This window comes from Vollenhovia emeryi, unplaced genomic scaffold (genome assembly GCF_000949405.1).
Source record: "Vollenhovia emeryi isolate VEMERY1.0 unplaced genomic scaffold, V.emery_V1.0 DF939174.1, whole genome shotgun sequence".
NCBI classification, from domain to species: domain Eukaryota; kingdom Metazoa; phylum Arthropoda; class Insecta; order Hymenoptera; family Formicidae; genus Vollenhovia; species Vollenhovia emeryi.
In genome coordinates, this window is record NW_011967192.1 from 1,261,877 (window position 1) to 1,284,936 (window position 23,060).

At 42.9% G+C, this 23,060-nt stretch overlaps 1 protein-coding gene across 3 annotated transcripts in view; it reads right to left on the reverse strand.

Annotated features, from left to right (window-relative positions):
* Nucleotides 1-262: 262 nt before the first annotated feature.
* Nucleotides 263-23,060, reverse strand: part of LOC105563587 (homeobox protein abdominal-A homolog) — a 35,743-nt gene continuing 12,945 nt past the window's right edge. The window contains exons 3-4 of one of the 3 annotated variants that reach the window (XM_012015289.1): nt 8,486-8,841; nt 263-8,388 (exon numbers count right to left, since the gene is read on the reverse strand). In XM_012015289.1, coding sequence (XP_011870679.1) covers nt 8,338-8,388; nt 8,486-8,841 — 407 coding nt within the window. In that variant the 3' untranslated portion in view covers nt 263-8,337. Of the gene's footprint in view, nt 8,842-23,060 lie in introns of all 3 variants that reach the window. The other 2 variants (XM_012015288.1, XM_012015290.1) reach the window with 2 other exon arrangements.

Sequence of the window (23,060 nt, forward strand, 5' to 3'; positions counted from 1 at the left end):
TTATATAAAAGATAAAGTAGAAAATTGACGAGAGAAATTAAAGCGTTGGAAACGATTTCATTATCGCATCGTGAATATACGCCATCCTCGCGCATTTATTCGTCAAGATATGTCTATCAAAATTATTATTACGGCTTCTGCAAAATGGCGTTCTCTATACACGAGTTGGCTCAAGTCACTTACGATTGTATACGCACACGGCGAGAAAGAGAGTGATAATAGAACGGTGAGAACTTCGTTACAGGAATAAAACAAGCGTCCATAATTTACTATATGTTTTTATTTCGTTTGTAATATCATAGATAGCTTACGAATATAATTCTACATCAAGTTTTGAAAATGGATACATTTACATTCATTGTCAATGAATTACCACCTCGCTCGCCATCATCATCGTTATCATCATCGTCGTCAATCTCGTCACCAGCTCTCGTCGTACGGTATAATACTAATCATTAATAGTCAATAGACATGAGACTCCATTATTTCATTACTCCTATTACTTAACGTGGTAGGTAGGTAGGTAGGTATTGAAGGACAGCTACGCTCGCTTATCGTTACATTATTACGTTAATTGGGTATCATCGATACGTTAAGACCCGCGGATTCATTCGTCTTAATTAATTTTCTCTTACGGCTCCTCATTCACTGGGCGATGTTAACGTTAGGGTGGTGTTTAATATTTACATCGAGAATATTGTTGAGATAATGTACGGCTCTCCATCCATTCAATAGATACAAAATTAACGATTAAAAGATTAAATTCCGCATTCGGATAATTTCAAACGGCATGGGAGAATGGAATATTAAAAAGGGCTCGAATTGAATTAGAATTGACAATTAACTTCTCTCACTTACGGAGTTTCGCAGTGTTATTGCGTGACATCACGAAAGAACAGAACAGAAACAGACTGCGCTGAATAAGAGAGACTATAACTTTGAGCAAAGAAATTGCAGAATCTCGGAAATGAATATCTCTACAATTCGATGGAAATGGAATTTCCATCCATGCTGATAAAAATGTGCACAGGCCCGGTCTTGCTGCTTCTTTTGTTGTACGAGACATACAGCCTTTCGTTTTTCTATTTAAATACAATAAACAACATTCAATTAAACAATCGGAGCAGAACAAGTGTCCGTTAAACATAACTCTTGAATCTGTGTCAACAACTTCGGGGAATTTTACTTTAATCAAAGCGTTCGGTGACAGGAAGAGCAACCAAATGTTGCGATGAAATACGTTTCCCGTGTAAACTTTTCACGCACAGCTTATGACAAAACAAAATGAGACGATCCCTTGCACCGTCAAGACAAACACTGAAGAACGTTTTGCACCGGATTTCTCCAAGTTTCGCCAGGTTATAACAAGTGCAAATCAGGGAAACTATTACATATGCGGGACGCGCTGTCATAGGAAGATCATTAAAAAAAATTCGAGACGTAAAAAAGCTGCCACAATAAAAAAATAACATTTAATGTGTATATAAAAACTGATTAGCTTATCACTTTATACGGAATCAGTTGTGAGCAACGTCAATGGCAAACAATTACCAAAAATAACAATAAAGACAGTCAACACATTCTTGCGAACGAACAGAAACATTTTAAATATGTTCAACATCGTCCGATGTTATTTAGATCCCAAACAGCAATCTGTTCAACAGTTAATTTTTGCATACTCACAGTCGACTCCAACCTCAAGTGCCCAGACTTGTGTTCACGCTAGCCGGACACACGTTACACTAGTACACACAGGTCGAACGGACAAATGCAATAAGTATAATACAACCAGTTGCGCGAAGGACAACGAGATTGTTCCGTACCGATCGTCAGCGTTTAGTTGCCAAAGAAGAAGACTAGAATTAGTTTCTTTTTTCGGCATCCGTGCGGGACATTCGACCGAAATCGTTGCTGCCTATTAAGCTTAGAAATTACGGTACGCAACAGCGTCATTGCCTTCGAAGAATATTAAAAATCTACATAATATATCTATATAAAAAAATACGCATCGAAACGAAAATAGAGACGACAAGCGATATATTCACACTATGCTATCGTTAAAAAAAAAATTCGTCAGTACCTTTCTTTTCACATTAACAAAAACAAATATACGAAAAAAAATACGTAAAATAAACAGCTCATAAATAAACAATGACATCTATAGATAAAGAAAATATAACAAACAATTTCTTTTCTCGTATCAATCCTACATATTCCGCCAAACGGATTCGACTACTTGTTTCATAAATAACGTTTTCTTTTTCTTCCTTCAACCAATACGCGGCGCTTAACGCGAAGAATAGGTAAGTAATTAATTTCAATGTTGCCAATAGATTCGCATTTGCTTACAAATAATACGATGTGATTTACGCTGAATATTTCACGCTCTCGGTCCCTGCCATACACATACACACACACACATACGCGCACGCGTTCTCTCTCAGACTCACTCATCTTCATTACTTTCATGCAGCCCTCTTTATCCTCGAAAGCAAAATTTCTTCCACGACTCATACACGCACATTAAATGTTACTACATCGTTTAACCAATGTTTGAGCCACACTCTAGTGTTCATTCTATATTTATTAATTCGGATAAGAGAAGTCCTCGCGCGGGGTTTGGGAAGTGGAGATTGGGTGGGAAGGGGGGGGGGGGCTTGCTTCAATAAATATTTTTGCTTTAACGTCGAAGAACCGGCCGTGGCCACGCGAATTCAAGAAAGACGTGTACGCGAGTTTGGCAAGTCGGGCAATGTTGTACTACTAACATATTATGTGTTTCCCTTTCTTTAACGTTTCAGTAGATATACCTAGTCGGTACTATCAATTCGACATAGTACACATCTACGATAATGGTAAGATTAGAACGAGTATATAAATGACAGAGAGGTAGAAGCGGAAAGGAAAAGGGAGTAGTGGAAGGACACAGTTCGAAGGAGTAAGGAGGAAAGGGAGGGGGACGGGGGGAAGCGTCATGAACGTTATATGATATGATTATGCGTCAGTTATTTGGAATAATATTCTATAACCATATAGAGAGTTGCTGCAGCTAGCTTAGATATAAGCCAAGAGAAAGCTTCATATGTGGACGGCGCCCGCACAATTTTTACTCTAAAATTTCCGCCTTATACCTCTACACTCTTCCGACCCATGCGAAAGATTCGAGAAGGGATCTCACTGATTAGGATACATCGGATGCAGACTAATTCGCGTAATTCGGAAAATCACGTGTCAAATCCGCGACGTAGTATACATTCTAAGAGTTATTAAATACCTGTAGTGCCAATTTTCAAACAAGTCGATCGTTCTTTTCTTCTTTTTTTTTAAAAGTTACTCGTATACCCATTGTAAAAGTATAAAGTGAGCAGTTGTAACGCTCGTAAAAATTCCGCATCAACAATGTTTATAAGCGATCAACGAAGCAGTTGAAACAAAAAATTTCCCGAAGCTGTTCCTCGAATAAAATAATGCGGTATCACACAATAATTCTGATTATCGTTATGACAAGATTTGTTCCTTTTTTTTTCTCATTTGAGACTTCCGGAAGAAAAATCGCTAATCCTTATCGTCGATCCGTTTCTCAAGTCCAACACTGTGGTCGATATCCGACGTATGCGCGCAAAAATCGGCGCTACTCCGTACGTCGATGCCATCCCCTTTATTCGCCACACACCGCCTCGCTAAGAGTTAAGGACTTAATATATATCGTAAATAGAAACTAACACGGCCGCCATAAATCTCATCGCCCCATACTGTACAAATTCTTCGGACTAATAATAATTATTATTACGCATTACGTATATCTCTAATTTGTCGGACGTATCGGCGCCGCCATCGTCGCAGTTGCTGCTGTCACGTCACTTAATAATTAACGGTGTCTGTAGCAATAACATAAAAACATAACTAAGCAATAATAATGATAATAACTCATATTTAATAATAATATAATAATAAAACTAACACTCGCGCGTCCGCCTTGTAGAGTCGAGAGCTACATGGTGGACTTGACGGGTAAATTTATAAAACAAAATAAAAAGAATAATAGTGATGATGATGATAATGATAATAATAATACAATAATAATAATTATTCGTAAATAGAGTCATGTGTCTATAAAGCTTTTCTATAATATAAATAGATACACCGATTCTCGGGGCTAACCGCGTCACGTGCGTCCCTCTCATTTTTTTTTTCGATTCCACCATATTACTTCTTTTTTTTTGTTCCGTATACAATGAGCCGGAGTATGTTTAGGCGCGATCGTACTTCTCTTTCTCTTTCATTTTGACATTCCGACAGAACAACCGAAAGATCCTTGGGCTACGGCCACGAAATATACAATAATTACGTTGTGTACTCTTAACACGATAACAGATTACGTGGAGTGGAACCGATATACAAATATGTGTTGCGTTGTTCCATAATATTTTTGTATATCTATATGCGTAAGTCGAGTGCAAGCACGAAATATGGCTCGACATGTGACGATCGTATTGATGCTATAAAAAGTTGTCTTACTCGAATAAAAATGTGTCGAAAATTATAACGCATCTGTTTTTGTGCCTGCGAAGTAAACATTTAATGCACCTTCTGCCGCAGATCTGGCAGATAAATCTAATGGAAAGATATAATTAAAACTGGGTTGAATCCTCATTGATTTATTACAAAATATACTTACACTTTATATCAAATTAGCAAATTTAATTAATTAATTAATTAAATTTGATTAACAGTTTCATTAATCATTAATGACTATTATCTCCGCAGTACATAATATCGCTATTATCATTATGAACCGCACCATTACAGCGCCTCAGGAGGCTACATTACTTTTTTCATTTGAATAATAAATTCAAAGTATATTCCGCAAGTATTTTAATCAGCTGAGCATTAATATCCGTAAATGCGACCATATTTCTGCGAGTGCTCTCGTTACCTTATTGAAACCTAATTTCTGCAAAACTGTTTAAATCTTACACACGCATATATTATGTTCTACTTCATTCTTTTTCATTTTGCACATTACATGTTAAAACACTATTACGATTACGGTATGTAAGTAGGTACTTCGCTAAGTGAGGAGATACGTGAGTACATCGTACGTGCGGACTCACACGCGCAGCTTAATCATTACATTACGTATGGGAATATTATTTATAGTATTATTCTTTTAGTTTAGGTAAAATTAGCGGTAGAGTATTTTAATACGAATACGTTTTTCCTTCCATTTATTTAGGTGTGCCTTCTTTTTTTTTTTGCTTTGATTACGGACGTCTATTTGGAGCTGCTCGCCGTTATTATGCTATTTTCTCATTCAATTAGATTAACAAGGTATTTTTTCCCCTCAGTTTACGTACTTGTTTAAATGTATCCTAAGATCTTACCGCATCAGAAAAAATTTTACCTTGATGCACGATACAACAGATTTTCATTTTTTGTCCATATATATATATGTATATAATATATACTTATTACTTTTAATAATATATAATATGGTATTGTGTACAATATGATTTTACGTCATTATAGTTATTAGGCGATCCATGCAATAGATCCCGGTCTTAATCTGAAAAAGTGGGATTTGCTTGTCAGATTTTACGTATTTCTCATTCCACAAATATATGATAAAATTTAATCTAAAGATATACACAATTATATACTTTTAGATTAAGATCTTATCCCTCTAAAAAACAATAACAAATATGTTTTTTTTAATTTTTTTTGGGTGATAATTACACAACCAATGAAAAATGAGCACATTGTGTTGCTCAGCATTAAACAATGTGCATTTTTTATTTTGTGGCTATTAAATTAAGAATAGCCCCCTACGCGCGTCGGACAAAATTTGTTCAAGATAGGGAATTATACGATAAGAAATCAGGACCTATGCATCGATCGCGCTAACATGGAGGAGAAAAAAATAATTAGGCAATAATTTATATATCGGTTATTCCTTTTATGTTTATCTTTTCCTTTTTTTACGAACTCTAAGTAAGTAATACCAACAACGGGTTCTATATCTATGGAAAAGTCTACCCTGACACCAAATTACGTATTTAATGTACTAAGAGTGAGATACTCGTCCGGTAATGTGGTTCGTGTTTCTCGTACGTATTTACGAGCGTGTATCCATGTGTAGCTTATACTTTCTCCCGCGTTTGTTCTTCATTTTCATCAAAAATTAGCGTGTAGTCGCGAACATTTACGAATCTGTATACTCCAATGCACGGCTGAGAAGAACAATTAAGAAGTGGGCAAATTATATAATTCAAATGACTGACCGATCGTCATACAGAAATTATATTATGGAATTTACCACGCGGAACGTTCTTGTCCCAACTTGAGGTCGACGATTAAAGCATTCTCTCGAAACGACAAACAGATCAAATGTATGTTACGTGTACTTGTGTATATGTATAATTTTTTTTTCTTGTTTATCGACACGGCAGGATAATCGAGACAATTAGTTGTCAGAGCCTTGACAAAGTGCGGTTGCCAAGCATATTGTACAGTTATTTACCATCTATATCACGCTTTCGAGAAACAATGCTTAGAAAGATATATTCTTGAGAAAACCAATGTTTATTATACTCACGGCACGTTACCTCGTTCCTCAATGTCTGAATAGCGCGTTTATGCCTCTCTCTCTCTCTTTCCATTACAACATCTACATTTCTTAAATTCCTCGACAAAATTCGCGAATTCAACGATACTTTATTGCTCACGATAGAATACTACTTTTTTACTCACGTTGGTAAAAAAATAAATACCCTAAATTTTTATTGTGTCTAAAATAATTTACTATATTTCGTTAACGAAAAGTTTCTTGCGACTTGTCTGAATTGACGTATCGGAATGGCTGAAAAACACAAGCGGTATGTTTTTCTTATATCCGTGAGTATAGGTTCTCTTTTTGTGCGAAACCGAGCGTACCGAAAGAGGAGCTTCAAGGAAACAGTTGTTTTACGACACATACATTACATGTGCATTGCGAATCTAATTTGTAAAATCAGATCTTTCTCTCCAAGCAAAATACAATTTTCCTTATAAAACCCATAGTAGATAAAACTTGCTGTACTGCCAATGACTAAACCGTTTGTTCGATGAAACAGTTGAGAATTTTAACGCGCAACATCGGCGTTGGTAATGTTCAGCTAATTCGTTTGAAAAGTGAACGTGCAGATATTAAATGCCTTTAATTGAATAAAAAAAAAGAAGAGCGACGTAGGGGAAAATACTCGTGTACGCCCGTTACTTCTAATCGTAGACCGATATCTAGAAGGAGTATCGGAGTTACCGGAAGTCCGCAATCGCGCGAGAGACACGTTCGTAGTTGCAACGAGAACGTCGCAAATTTTACGCCTCTTGTAATTTCGTTTAGTGATCGTACGAAGGAAGCGTTCGACGTCGACGGTAAAACATTTCAACGTCGAAAATGATGAAACCGTTTTCCCGAGACTGCGCGCACCGTAATTCTTCCTCCGGAACGGATGATGCTTCCTACACGGGAGATGAAGCTAATCAACGAAAATTCGCACGGTACAAGGTAGAACGATGAATCGAAGATTAGCCAAACTCTTATCTCGCTGGTCTCTTAGATGCCGGCTCGCTTGCGCAGTTTGATTTAGTCGCTTCCTTCTCGCAGAGTTCGATCAATTAAAATCGAAATGTCGTCGTTAATGATTTCTGTCGGCCCATACGACCAATTAACCCTTTAGTTTCGGCCCATTTAACTAATCTACTCACCGCCTCGACGTAATTATTGGCTGTCCATGGCAGTATCGCGCCAATTCGTACGTTCATCGCTTGATAATCGCGATGGCTCATTGTGTAGCACCCGATTAACAATATACATTATACGTTCTAGGAATCAGTCACAGGCTGAGCCCCGTGCAAGGCGGTTTCGCATGCCCGCCCTTCGGAGGCTAGCCAAGTAAGTACGTAGCTGGGGTGGGGTGCGTTCATTCTCTATATGCTTCGAGTTTTTACTATCGTAACATCTACTTATTTTTCTTCTTTCTTGCTTTAAAAAAAACAAAAGAGAGAACCGATTCTGCAAGGCATTCGTCGTACCTTTCTTTTTGTTTTTCGGTCGCCCGGAGGAGATCGCGCTCTGTGTATCTTCCAGGCTTCCTAAATCCTCGCTATCTTCCCCCCCCCCTTGGTAAAAAAAGGACCGATGACCGCATCCGCAGGGTCCTCTACTCGCGAGCGCCCGCTCACCGACTCGAGGAAGATCGCCGAAATCTTTGCGTGTCAGATGTTCCGTACCTGTGTCTCGCGTGCGAAGATGAGAGGAAGAGAACTCAGGATCTTCTACGTGATCGACCTTACCAACTACTTCGCTTCGGAGTCTTCGTCCAGGCCGCTCCAGTCTCTTGTGTCTTCCTTAAAAGAAAGAGAGTCGGCTCAGTAAGGTATCCTATGTGGGTACCTTACTGACTGCCTTCAGAAGATCGCTTTGCGTTTTTTCCAGGCCGCTTACGTGATGCTGTTGCTGATGCTGAAGGGCGGCGCTCTGCTGCTCCTGCTGCAACTTGGCCTGTTTCTCCGCCTGCTGTTTCTTCATCATATCTTGCTCCTCGCGCTCGCGTCTGGCTTGCTCGTTGATTTCTTTCACCGCCCTCAACTCCTTTTTCAACTTCATTCGCCGATTCTGGAACCAGATCTTGATCTGTCGTTCCGTCAGGCAGAGTGCGTGCGCGATTTCTATTCGCCGTCGTCGCGTCAAATAGTGATTGAAGTGAAATTCTTTTTCTAATTCCAGTGTTTGGAACCGCGTGTACGTTTGCCGACCTCTGCGCCTCGGGCAGCCGTTCGGACCTGAAAATGTTAAGAAATCTAATTTTTGAGATCACTCGATTGATTCTAGACTCCACCTTGCGTAATATTAATGTGCGGGCAAATTTTATTATGCAGCTACTTGCGAAATTCAAAAACGTCCGAAACTTTTTTTAATCTGAAAATTAGCTCTCTCTTTCTCTTCGCATTGTTTGCAAGTAAATTAAAAAGTACAAACACATTAAAAGAACGAGGCAGCATAAATATATTCCATATTTCTGTAATAAAGAAAATTACAACGTATCTTAATTTTCTTTATGGGGCATAAAAGCACAGTAACAATAAGGGTGTCATCTCCGTTTCTAATTGACGATCTCGAACGTTCTTTACACCCCGTCACAAATTTTAATTCTCTCACTTTCTCCTCTATCGAAAAGAAAAGAAAAAACGTTGTTTGAACCTACCACTTATTGCGAGGGTTAATACACGTAAAAAAGGATGAATAAAAATAGAAAGTTTCCAGGAAGCTCTCACAAAAGTTACCCACGACGAACCCTTTCTAGTGCTACTTCACTCTTTAACTTTCTCCGGGAGTTGATGTCATAAACAAGGATACAGGCGACTTTAAATTTTTTTTTACGACTTTTAAAGGTACGAATCGAAACGGCCGAGTGCGCAGGTAAAAAAAAAAGTTTGCGCGACGCTGCGGGATCTGCCTCGGAACGGTTTCTACGACAGCAAGTGCCGGCTACGATTAAGCGACAGTAATAACGATTAAAGTCAAACGTAAAATAATCGGGGGGAATAATTTATTGCGAATCAAAGGTAGCGGGGCGAACTACGATAGTTAACGTCTCCCTGCCCTAAAATGTCCTTGCTGAATTTCGAGTCGGTATTTTCGTAATCAATTCGATAGGTAACTTCACTTTCAGTTGTCGCCACGGGCGAGGGGCATCTCTTTTCTGAGGCTCGCGGAGAAACCGGTTCTTTAGTGCAAAGAGTGGACAGCCATAATACCATCATTCGCGGAGCGACGCTGAGTGGCCATATTACTGCCTCGTGATGAAGCAAATGCGTGCTACTGGCCAATAAAAGATAGCGAGACTTTTCTTTCCGATTATTTTACGAGAATGCGAGGATTGTATCGACGCGGTAAAAAGCGAGAAAATTAATTATTATATTGGCCGGGGCCCGAAAGGATATACTTGTAAGAATTAGTCGCAGGTGCGTTGAAAGTAACGTAACACGTTACAAATAAGGGCACTTTAGCTTTCAACAGCCAACGAAATACGGTACACTTTTCTTTCTCAAATGCAACTTAAATCGACAAAGTGTCTCGCCGCGGGGGATTAGAAAATTACGAAGAAAAGTGATTGCGAAAATTACGAGGAACAGTGACAATTATATTCTTGCGTTGAAAGTTCGCCTGCTACGGATTTCAGGATCGAGATGAGACCGCGTTACGTGAGATACCGCGCATCCATTTTCATAAATAAATAAATCTGAAGCGTATAATGGCACTTTCGCAGAAGACAGTAATACTATTCATGAGGCTGATTAGCGAGCGATTTACGCTCAAGTTATGGGCGGTGTGTAGATACAGCTGGCAGTGATTTGCTTACACCTCGCGCGGAATGGCGTGTCGGGAAATCGGATTAACGAACAGCACAGGGGGTATTACCCCGCGACAGATTCAAGCCGTATTTTCCATCTTCCGTCATACACGATACTCGCGCTCTAGCGATCGGGCCGCACGAATGACACGCACGTGCGCAATTCCCGATGCAGGATGACCCATCAAATACGTATCGCTCCGGGGCGAGCAGAAAACTCCTGGAGAATGCAGAGAATGCTGATATTGAATTCAGCATGGCCGTTCTCGCCAGCGCGGTCCACGGGCTCGCGTCGGTGTATACGCGCGTGTACCTGAATCAGCGACCACACTCACGAATTCCGCTTTTTACGCGCGTGTGGTGGGACCGGCCGCGCGCCTGTGTCGGTGCGAATCAACACCGTTTTTAGCGCGGCCGTGTGCGTCAGTTTGGCACACGTACGCCCGCTGCAGCCACGGGGTGGTTACCGAAGCCCGAAGGGTGGGACATAGGTTACCTTGGCAACCAGAGGGGAGATCATTCTATCCTCCTGGCGGCATATCACGCGGCAGCCAGCGAGCCTAGCACAGCAGCCAGAAAACTCTTGGCTGCATCCTCTCCAGCGGGGCTCTAGGAGGGCCCCGTTGCACGTCGGTCTTGGAAGACGGGTGAACTTGATTGCGCCCACTCCATTCGCCGTAAATATGGCACATCGGCGAAGCGCTGGCGCGCGAGCATTATCAATAATTTCGACGGGGAAAATTAATGCCGCCGTGCCGGAATTTATCCGGCGAGAATAAAGTTGCGCGCCGGAGGCTCACCAGAAGCCGTCAAGAGCGGAGAGAGGGAGGGATATTCGTTCGATGAGACTAACGAAAACTTTTACTCCTCTGAAATAAAAATGCGAGATACCTTTAGAGAATATAATGCAGGCGATAGCCGACGGCGAAATTAACAATTTCCTCCGCGCGCATAAACATGTGAGAAGTTCAGGGGCTTCTTTTCACGTTGCGCTCAACGCGAAAGGACGATACCCGCGCGCGCGGGATATAAAAGATAGATATCGCTTATCGCGGAAACCGCGCAAAGTGTTAATTAGCATTTCTGTCGTGAATGATTCAGGGACAAATAAATTATGGTCGATTGCCAGTGGTCCATTGCCACTCTACGGAAGGGCGACACGATGGGACGCGCGCACAGAAATACGCCATTATGGATGGCACAGGCCTGTGTCTAATTACGGTCATATACCAAGTTTAATATCTGCTTTAGGTCTGCTTTAGCATGCAGCTCCGAGAGCTTGGGGAACAATCGTGGATATTGTGGAAGTTTGTCAGGCTACGCCCGCCGTTTCCTAGCCGCTGCGCATCCAGATCGAGGCGACCTTTGCTATTTTTTTCTCTTTTTATTTAATCAGAGAAATCCTTACCTCGCGTTCGAAAATAACGAACGTTCGTATTTGACTAAATCTCCTCGGTGTCGTCCGCTTAGACGAGCTACGTGAAGAGATATCGAGTTTTTATTCTATAAATAATCGGCGGCCCGTGCTCTCTTAGATCTATTAAAATAATATATTGGACGGTCCGTCCGATATTGCCAGATGCCCACGGGTGCTCGCGCGTCCACGAGGCGACTCGTGTTGCGCGAGCAACATTACCATCGCTATGTAAATGAATCGGTATTAAGTCTTAATATTATAATCAGTCCTTCAGTCAAAGTATCGAGTGCGAACTGAGAAGGAATAAATCTGCAATTTATTAAGGAATCGCGCACTACCATTAAAAACGTTCTTGAGTGTCGCGTAGACCTCGTCCGAAGACGAGCTAATCTGACTACCCGTTAATACCGTGACGCAAAAAAAAATATTAGCGCGACGACTGTACGTCACTTGGAAGAAAAAAAGAAGATGTACGCGATGCCAAAGAGGCGTTAGATTTCGCCAACGCACTGCCCAGTCTTGACAGCACCTGCAAATCGCGAACCCTCGCGTCTAGATACGTCGCGTTAGGGCCAAACCCCTCTTTGTTCGCCCGCCGGAGGGACCATGCGTGAGCCCCTCAGCGATCCATTCATAAATATCTCAAAACGGCTTAATTTCGCGGCGCTGCGGGCAAATAAAATCTCGAGCCGGTGAAAAATGTAGACAGTTTGCCAGATGAAGGAGAACGAGCGGGGGAGAGGGGTAGAGGGATGAGAGAGAGGAGATACGGCGCAGCCCACGACCCACGGCTCGCTTGATCGCCGTCTCGGGTCACTGCAGCCTCTGCCAGAACGATAGAGTTGGAGAGGACCGGGTAGGAGGCGCGTTAAAGGAACGAGAGGGAAAAGAAGTGGAATGCGAAAGAAACGGCCGGGAGAACGAGAAGGAGCGGGGGAATGAGATGTGTAAAGGAACGAGAGGGATGGAAAGTGCCAAGGAGGAAAAATGCCCACGATAACTCCGCCGTCCATTCCGTCGCGGTTCCAACTCTCGGCCGCGATTTATGCGGCTAATCCCCGCACTTTTCTTGCCCACGTATCCCGCCCGGTCGCCAGGTATCCGGGCTGGACTGTATTTCAAGGCCGATCCCGCCGATTATTCAGCTACGCCAGACGGTAGATACCCCTGTTGTTCTATCTGACGTTCATTAAACCCCCTGCGCCCTGCGCCCGGCGCGCGGCGCCCGGTGCCGATGCCGTTGCCGATGCTGTCGCCGATGGTCGCCTATGGTCGCCGATGGCCGCGGTTATCGGGAACATAAGTCGCGTGAAAAATTCCAAGTGGCTGGAATCTGGACGATCGGGAGACCGGTGAAGTTCGCGTTAGCGTCCGCGAAATGTTACACGCGGGGAATTCGCAGACTATGTTATAATTTCTATTCCGTAACCGATAACGCAGGGCTTTTTTCTGCCGCGCAGCCACGGGAAAGGTTGTATCCCCGATGCTTATTGCCCAGACGGGCCGGTACGTATATCCGATACCACCGCGGGAAGTGCGCTATGTAAATTTTATGCGGGCTGCTGTTCGCAGCTAATTATTGTAAGCGATACGCGAAAGAGGCCCCGATTAAATCTACTCTAATTTAAAGGCCAATTTAAATAAAACGCATTTTGATCACGCCAGCCCCGGCCACTTGTAATTGGATAATTTTACAATTCGAATATGTCCCTCCGTAGATCGCCGAAACGCTGCTTATTCAAGTGTATCAATGACACATTGCTTTTCCACTTGGAACGTTAATCTCCACCGTCGATATATCGGCGCGAGGCGCAGCGAGAGACTCGGGCGATTACCTAATCAGACCTCGGAACCAAATCAGTCGGTCATTAAGGAATATTATTTCTGCGCCATAAACTTCGTCGTCGAATTACCCCTCTTAATGTCCTGCTTCTTTTCGTACCCGGAAAACCAACTGGAAATCGGTATTTCGTTACGCGAGAGATTCTAACGTTTTTTCACTCCAATTTATAAATCGGATAAACCACGCTATTTCGCATATTTGTTTATTAGTATCTTGTTATCTCTCAGGTTCAATTAAAGAAACTAGTAACTAGTAAGAGAAACTTTATGTTAGAACGTTCATTTTTTAAGATTGTACTGGCGCACGTTCGATCCCGATTAAAATGTTATTTTCCAGCGTACATAAATTCTTTAGTTCGTGTCCAACTTATAATGTATAAGTTTGATTTTATAACGTTGAGTCACGAAGTATCTTTATACGTTAGAATAAATGTGTTCAACATCCGTTTTAACGTACAATTGTTTCACGCAGGGAAAAAAAGGGTTTCAAGGATATACCTTCATTCCAAGAATTACCCTTTCGCAAGGATATTCTTTGTAGATATTACAAAAATCTTCCCGACAATCTCTGTCCTTTACGTGAATGGAACGGCCAGGGCGAGCGTCGAAAAAGGGTTATTGTTTTCAACCGCATGTCGCCGCTCGGCGAGAAGAACCAAAATCGCATGGAGGCGCGCACGAGGCGCGCGGTTGACATTTAATCGCCTCTTTAGATTTACGACGACCTGGCCCTATTGCCGCTATTACGACGCAGCAGTCTTTACCAGCTATTTTGTCCCAGTCGGAATGAATGACTGTCCGGCCTACTTGAAGTGACTGCCACTTCCCAGTTCTAAAATGTTTACGCAGCCCTATCGGTTACTGTTTTCGCGACGGTTTTTCTATGCTATTAGTAAATTTCCTGTGTAATAAGGTCAATTATATTCGATTAAGAAGACCATTCCTTTCCTCTAACTACATAACATTAAAATAAAAACCTATGATAAATAATAAAAATCAAATATAAATAATACGAACCAAATCTATGATAATTACAAATGGAGAACATTGAATTATATTACCTAGTTCATTAAAGCGAGTTGCTAATTACGAGTCACTAAATTACCAGTTATAATTAATAAATTAAATTAATAGTTGGTGGCGAGTGTGGCGCAGAGAAATGTGCGCTGCTTAGTAAACAAATGAACAAAAAGATCAGAGTTCAAATTCACAGACACCGCTGGTTTTTTCGGAATCTCCCGAAGGGAAGTGCCAACCACCGAGAGTATCCTGTCACATAACCCTTTAGGCTTTCCAGATTGGAGGTTTCCCTCGGCAAGGTTAACAGCCTACCGAAGATGAAGTAAAACCAAATGCTCAAAGTACCAGAACGAACTGGATAAAACGGGCCTTTTAAGCCCGACACACGAGGAAGAAGAAGAAATTATGAGTTCTAAAGTAAATATGTGCAAACTCTTAAAATGGTTTCTTAAAAAGTAACGCATTAACAATTACAACGGAGAGAAAATTAAACAAACTTCCCTCTTAGAACGTGGCTTTCGCCTTTTATAAAAATGTATTTGTTATATAGCATTTCTTGTATATTCTGCGCATTGTGTACCGACTACATTATATTTGTCGCGATCGTAAATCACAAATTGCTTTCTTAATTAATAAAAAAAATACAGGATACACGTATGTGCACCGACATCACATTGTGAACAAGGAAGAAAGAAGTGCTGATGCGACGAGACAACCGAAGAGCTTTCCGCCGATTTAGGAACTGTAGTGTCCTCGTGCTCCGATCGGTGACTGCGGAGCGGCCGACCTGACACTGACATTAACCACCGCGAAAACGATTTATCGCTTCCCCAGTTATCACATGGAGCGGCACATGAGCCCCCCAGAATACTTTGCAACGATACACATGGCCAACCTTCTCAATATACACGTATACATCTAGTAATAGTTTACAAAATTGTATACTATTAGCTCTGGCGATGAGATACTTTAATATCATTAATTATTTGATATATCTAGACCAGGTAAATTGCAAATTGATCAATATGGTGCCAATAAAACGCAAGTAATCGCAGTAAAATAAATTACTATTTTAGCAAACATAATTCCATAACGAACTTCCCCTTCTATAATTATATTAAAATGTTTCGTAAAGAAGGGCAAACATTTGCGATCAACACTAGTGCACACATTTGCCTTCAAAAAATAAATTTTTTTATCAAGCAAAATGTCCGGACGCTTATCAAACCGTTAAATTCGCGTGAAAGAGAGGCACGTGAACGTTCGTACGCGCGCAAAAAAAACCCGATATGAGCCACAAAGATGATACCAACACCACCGCGGCTGTAAGTTTAGGCACACAGGTGCCCGCGCACGCGTAGCGTCCGTCACGGCGGGCAATAGACTTAAATCCTGATTGGTTGGACAGCTAGTTGGAGACTGTGTGTGAAGTACACAGGTACGCTGAGGGGGAGCGTTTTCGGTAGGACGGGGGGCAGATATATATACAATATGTACGTATGTATCGTGTATATATATGGAGTATAGCGTTCGCGTATATACCGGGCGGCAATAAAGGATTCCGACAAGGATGGATGGTAAGAGGGGGAAGTTCGCTCCATTGTTCCCGGTGGAACCCAAACGCCATCCATAAGGGTGCCTCCCATTATCCGGCGTGTATCTTACCACACGCACACACGCCTCGGCGCGCTCGTGCTCGTACACGGAGGATCCCGAAGATCGAGTGCGAGCGCTCGGATGGAGGCGCGCGGCGGCGCCTTTCAGTGTGCAGAGTCGTACCTACATGGCGGCCAACTGTGCCGCCACGGCAATAAGAGCTCTCTAATCTCCCACGAAATTGTAAAGTCGAGAGGAAAATTTATAAGAGAGGTCCGAGGTCGGGGGGAGTCGCGTCATGCGGCTTGAAAGACGACGCCTTGGAGAAAACCGGAGAGCCGCGTAAAGTGCGCGCATCTCGCGCGAAAATTCCAAGATGGCGCGAGATAATGATTGAAACGACTTAATGGAGAAAAACATTGTTGAAGACTGGCGTCTGTTTTGTGTTATCTCAAATTAACGCGTCGCTCTCGACAGTCTTTTCTTTTTAATTATTATCTCGATTTATGGAGTCTGGTTGCGTTATAACCGGAAGAATATTCGTGCGATTCCCTTTTTCTCACGAAAATGTAGAAGAGTAGTAGATTATTTTGTTTCGTTGATTGCGAGGGTGTGTCTTGGAACTACTCTTCGTTAATCGGTAGTCTCGTTACGAAATTTCTAGCAGCGCTAAATTTCATATGACATGTACCGTCGCACGTGTAATACGATCATGTAGGTATCACGTAAATACTATTGAGTGCTCATGAACGGGCTGTGTAAATGTCACAACAACTTCTATAAAATCCTTAACTCATTCGTGCGCTGACGGCGTCCCGGCAACTGTTTCTCGGATAATGCCACACAGCTGATACAAACGTAGCTAAAATTGCCACCGAATGAACGTCGAAGAAAGTGTGCGATTCGCATTAAAAGAAATTTATATTGCAATCGATCACATAATTTTCATTGTTCAAGTGTGATTCGCATGCTAATTGCGCTGCGTGCATTTAATTTGCCCTACCGAGGAATTTCTAAGCGCAGTTGGCAGCAGCAGACTTAAAAATAAACCTGCTGGCAAGACGCCAGGCTCGAAATACGCGCAATCTCATCCGGAAGGTGAAGAGCGAAACAAAACAAGATTAAATTTTAATTTTGTAATAAAGAATAAAGTATTAGAATGCCGTTGGCAAACATTCCTTCCCCTCTTAAAGCTCATAACGGAGGCTTGCTACCCTCTATATTCTGACTAACGGTCCCCACTCCTGCTCCCCGACAGGGCAACAGCGCGAACAGCTAACCCCCATAGAACCCCCTAAGACTCTAATTACGGCCTTACGTCCCCACCATTTCTCCCGTTACCCTCTCTCTTTCTCTCTCTCTCACGCCCTGCAGCGCCCTTTCCGACCATTCTCATATTTTCCGACACTCCCTGTGCTACCACACTTCACTACAATCCACCCCCTATGCCATTACATGCAAATGCCACGGTTGTCTCTTTCCGCTAATAAAAGTCGTGCCCGTGCAATTTAGAACATCCGACGTTGGGCCACTATGGCTTCCGAGAGATACAAAACGAGACACCGAATAAGTCTGGAGAGACAGTGATGTCAAGGGTTATTGCTCATTAGCAGAGTTGAGACGCAAAGTAGAGACGCGGAGCTGATCGGGCGCGCGCTCGGTGAAAAAAAATTAAGTGGACTTTGTTTTAAAGCCGTGCGAGCACGTACCGCGTTTAATATTATTTCGTCGAGATACGTCAAAAATTAAAACTCCGCGGGAAAAGCCACTTTAAAAGTTTACGAATGTTACATTCTGTGTACTTGTTCACGAGAGGACATTTCGAAGATTCATTGCAGATCTCGAAACATTAAACAAGATGTACGCTACTGCCAATAAAAATAAATATATATGTACACCATTAATCACCGTATATAAACGGAAAAGTTTTATCTTAAGGGCAAAGGTGTCGCCCACAAGGAACAATATCCTCACGTACATGCGTGTCGTGGCGGGAAATGTTAGGATCCGCATAATGTTTAATCAGAGCACGTTGCGGCTTTACGATATTAGCCGGTGTTACGCACCCTCTTTTACCCTTTTCCATCTCCACTGACGTCACACGACCCGGATACTTGGGGAAACGTCGAGGAGCCGTCAGGTTATTTTGGATTTTATAGCTCCGAGGTGTTTGACTTCCAAAAATCGCGATCGAATGTGTTTCTACATCCGCGCATCTTTTTCCCCTCTCTTAATAACTTCACGGAAATCTTCACGGTAGCGTAGAGATTAACGCGTTATTAAATCGCCAGGGAATTGTAATCACTAAAAAAAAAACATTTCGTAATCTCGCTTCTGCTTGCCGTACTTCGAATTTGATAGATCTATTAACATCGCGCCGGACTTGTCGCTGATAGCTTTAACCGATGACAACTCAATCAGTAAATACTCCTCGCCGACCTTCTCTTTTATTAGGATAAATTTAACTAACGGCAACAGAGATCCTTGACTTTATTGAGTCTGATGGCTTATAATACTTCTATTGAGCCTAAAGTAAACGTCATTTACAACCAAGGCATCCAAGACACGTAATGTATATGGAAATAATGCGTTCTGATTGTATATCGAGAGAAAGTATCCGCCTACGCGTTTATAAAATGTACTCAGGTGGCGGATGACAAGTGTATCCTCGTGATTGGGGCGTTAGCGTAACGATTGTTTTCGTAAAACGCGTTAAATTCTCGTCGCGCCTGATAAGTCGATCTCAAAGTGAATTGGCCCTTGCGCTCTGCTGGTTGGACCTTGAAAAAATTACCGCGCCGTCACAGCCGGCGTACATTTCATCTTCTCATAATCTTTAATCAAGTTTACCACACGCGTTTTAATGTAACTATCCTTATTCAACGAATAAATCGAAGATACAACCTCGATTGATAATATTCAACGCTCATTCAAATTTCTTCACCGAGGACCTTCGCAAGATGAGGAGCCGTTCAGTTCCCACAGGATCGCGCGACACTTAGTTGCGTCTACAAGTAAGTTATACACTGAGACACCCATTTTGTTGAATGAAACAAAATTTAGTTGACTCAACTGAATTTCTCGTTTGGATATGGGCAAACAAAATGTTTGAGTTGATACAATAACAAAATTTAGTTGGTGAATTTTGTTATATCAAGACACAAATTTGGTTGAGTGAACATGCGCAGAATCCTTTTATAATATTCAACTAAACGACTTAGTTTACGCAACAAACACAATTATTTAGGACGTGAGATGGACGAATTTGTTATCTCAACCATAAAATTTTGTTCAGATAAGCAACTCGTGGAAACAAAGTAGTTTGTTGATGTAACATTTAACTTCTTTTCAGCAACATATTCTTTTGTTTTGTACAACCAAATTACACGTTCGGTCAACAAAATGATTCAATAAAATGATTTCGTTTCATTCAACAAAATAGGTATCTCAGTGCATAGCCTAGGAAACAATCGCTAGACAAATATATGCATAATAACAGCTGTAAGATAAAAGAACTCGTTCGAGGAGCACTCGAGGATTCTTCCTCCTCCCGTTCGGCGCACGTACTCTCTCATTTTCCTACGCGCCTCGCCGCTGCCTCTCGGGCCCTCCGCTTTAGCCTGGACATATCACGCGAACAAAGGGGATTCCGGGCACATGCGCACTCGATTCCTAGCACTGGTAACGATTCTAGCTCCTGTTATAGCCGAGCGCACCCTCCGGCTCTCGCCCTATCTCTCCTTCTTTCGCCTCTTCGCTTTTGCCAGCCACCGACTCGGCGCAAGGTACGGAAGTAACTTCTGTATACGGTGGAAAAGCAGCGCGCGAATGTGTGAATGCGTACACGAGCGCGGTGGTGGGATGCGCGTCGCAATATTTGAGAATCGTACCGAGATGCGCGTACCACGTGCGTGCGCGAGCAGACGCGGAGGAAAAAGTACGCGTCTGCGAATATGTACCGCTAATGAATGTAATACAGGCGTGGAAATAAAAAATACACACACACACACGCACGTGTATACATACGTCAATACGTGTATTGGCAAGGAAGATGTGTAACGCACACGTGGGCAACTTAAGATGGGAGCGAGCGAGAATGAGAAGGAATGGCAGGTGCGCGCCGACACGAAAGAAGCTGGAAATGGAGCCCTTGCTTTTTATCGGCAACTAACAGACGTGATAAGCTGTATCAGAGGCGCGTCGTGAAGGCAGCGCACTCTGCGCGATATCCAAACCGAGTCGTTCTACGACGCTGTTCCACCTATTCGACCTATTCGCCAAGAGCATCCGGAAGCTGCCGCCGCCGGAGTTTTTAAACGATCCACTGGGCACCGCCAGGCTATCAAAATTATAACGGTCGCCATCTTCAATAAAGGCTTAATTACACGGGGAACGGGGCCTTGCGCCCCAGAGGGAAGAGAAAAGAGACGCAACAAACGCTCGCTTCGTCCGCCAATTGATTTACGTCGAGGCTGCCGAAGAGATACGCTCGTAGGAATTCCCTCGTAGGAAAATTACGGGTAACTTATTACAGCGGGAAATATTTTATTATGGTGAGTTGGAAGATAAATGTTCCCGCATGCGCTAGGCGCGCGAGTAGCTCGGCGCCCAGGTCGTATACAAATCGCTCAAGGTAACGGATCGTCTTACGGACGATTGAACTCTAGCGCCTCGTAACAGTAACTCCATATCTTGCTGGGTGAAACGTACGATCCCCCCCTCGCGCCTCCCCTTCAAAGGTGCCCCATTATACGTTGTATAAATACTACGTTCGACAAACAAGTGTCCGACTTACCGCGCCGGGGCTCTCGGCCCGCGCGGTCAAATGCAAATTTGCGGACGTCGTCGATTCCTAGCGATTACAACACGTCGCACCCGTGACATTAAGAGGAAAGGCGTACACCATTCGCCATTGGCTATCTCGTGGCATGGATTACACGGGGGTCCCTCGGGACTCTCGCGAACCCCCGGCGTTTCACCCCCGCCCGCCGGTCCCCCTTTCCCCCGTCGCCCCCGTCGCCCGCGTCCACGAGCTCGCCGGTCCTTCCCCCTGGAGGGATCCGTGGCTAAAGGTCTATATCGCGCACCGTCAAACCTGCCCGAATTGCTCGTCGTCGTGTTATGCAAACGGCCGCATTTTGTTACGATAGCGGCTGCCGGGGGTCGTCCGCCGCCGCCGCCGCCGCGCTATGCCACGCAGCGGAGAAGCTGAAGAGCACGCTCCTCTCGGCGGAGTGCCCGGTGGCGATATGTGGCTGTACGGCTTACGTCGCGACCGTCGAGCACGTTTTCTCGTCCGGACAAGATCGTTCCGTACGTCAGCGCCGTACATTTCCGTAACTACGCGGACGACGTTCCTCCCCGGCGTCTTCAGGGCACTCCGCGCGGGCTCTCTCGCGAAAATATGAAACACCTCGAGACACGGCGGGCTCCCTTCGTCCGCCGCTACGCGCAATGGAATGCTCGGAGGGTGGTGACGCGAGTAATGCCATCGGAACAACGCTGTCTTAATCCGCGCATTGAAGATCCCGACGCGTTATAAATACGCCGTCGAATTCCCCCCCCCGAGATGTGGGAATTTTGCGAATATTCTGGACCGAGTTCAAGCGGCCGCTCCTGAAGCGATCCGAACGATCGACGCTACCGAGCGATAAGCGTGCGTCGAACACTGTTTAAAATAATTTAATGAGATTACAACGGCATTCGAGCAGATAATGATATCGTTGTTTAGAGTTTCATTTGACGCCATAACACTCCATTAAAGCGATAGTTCGGTCTTTGATCAATGATTCAGAAACATTGCAGTTCACTAAAGCTCGACTGCACACGCTGGACGCTAATTTTTTTCTTCAAATTATGTAAATCAAACGTTACGTAAGATAAAATTTATTCTTCTTTGTTAATATGTCATAGTTTCTTGCATTTAAATGGCGTTTACACTTTTATAATTTTTTTGTTCCCCCTTCTATAAAATTTCTACAATCGTAAGCAGACATACCTTTACGCGAAAGATAAAAATAGAGAGCTTTGTGCGAAACCGTGCCGCGCTTTATTGCTACTTGATTTATCACTGAACAAATTAATTTGCGTGTGAAGTAGGACTTTGGCATCGCGATCTAAAATGTATTCACCAATGCGAATACATTTGTAGTTATTAATAGCTTCGCTATATATAAATCAGCCTGTAAAATCACTTTAACAAACACGAGTTACTACGACAGGATAGAAGCACGTTGCAGATATCTCTTTAACAAATGAACATTTTAAAAGCCTCCAATAACATGTAAAAAATATATTGTATTTCATTTTAATCGCCGTTACTGAATACGAAAAATGATTTTTATATTGCGAAAAATATTGCCCATCGCATAACGTTAATTTCAGGTATTTATTTTAGGCGTCGGTGAACGCGAAGAAGTCGAAACTATAATTTTAGTTCTTCGACGGCGAACATTATTCATGCGTATTTTAAAATGAAAGCTTCGCGTGAAAAAAACATACAATTTCCAGTGCTCCTTTATGTTCGCTATGAAGTCCGTTCGCACAAAAGTCCCAATTTCGCATTAATGCAGACGAGCATGCCGGTCGTAACTCGTGAGAAACAGCGAGATAATGCTCTCGCGGTGTAGTTGCGATAAATTTTTCTTCCTTCGAATAATTATCGTCGCGGCAACGTGACGCATCGGACAATATCTCCACACGGCCGCGCAAATCTCGATTTTTCAGACCTTTGCAGTTATAAATGGCAATCGCGAACGCCCACTACGGTGCGAGATACGGGACATCCTAAA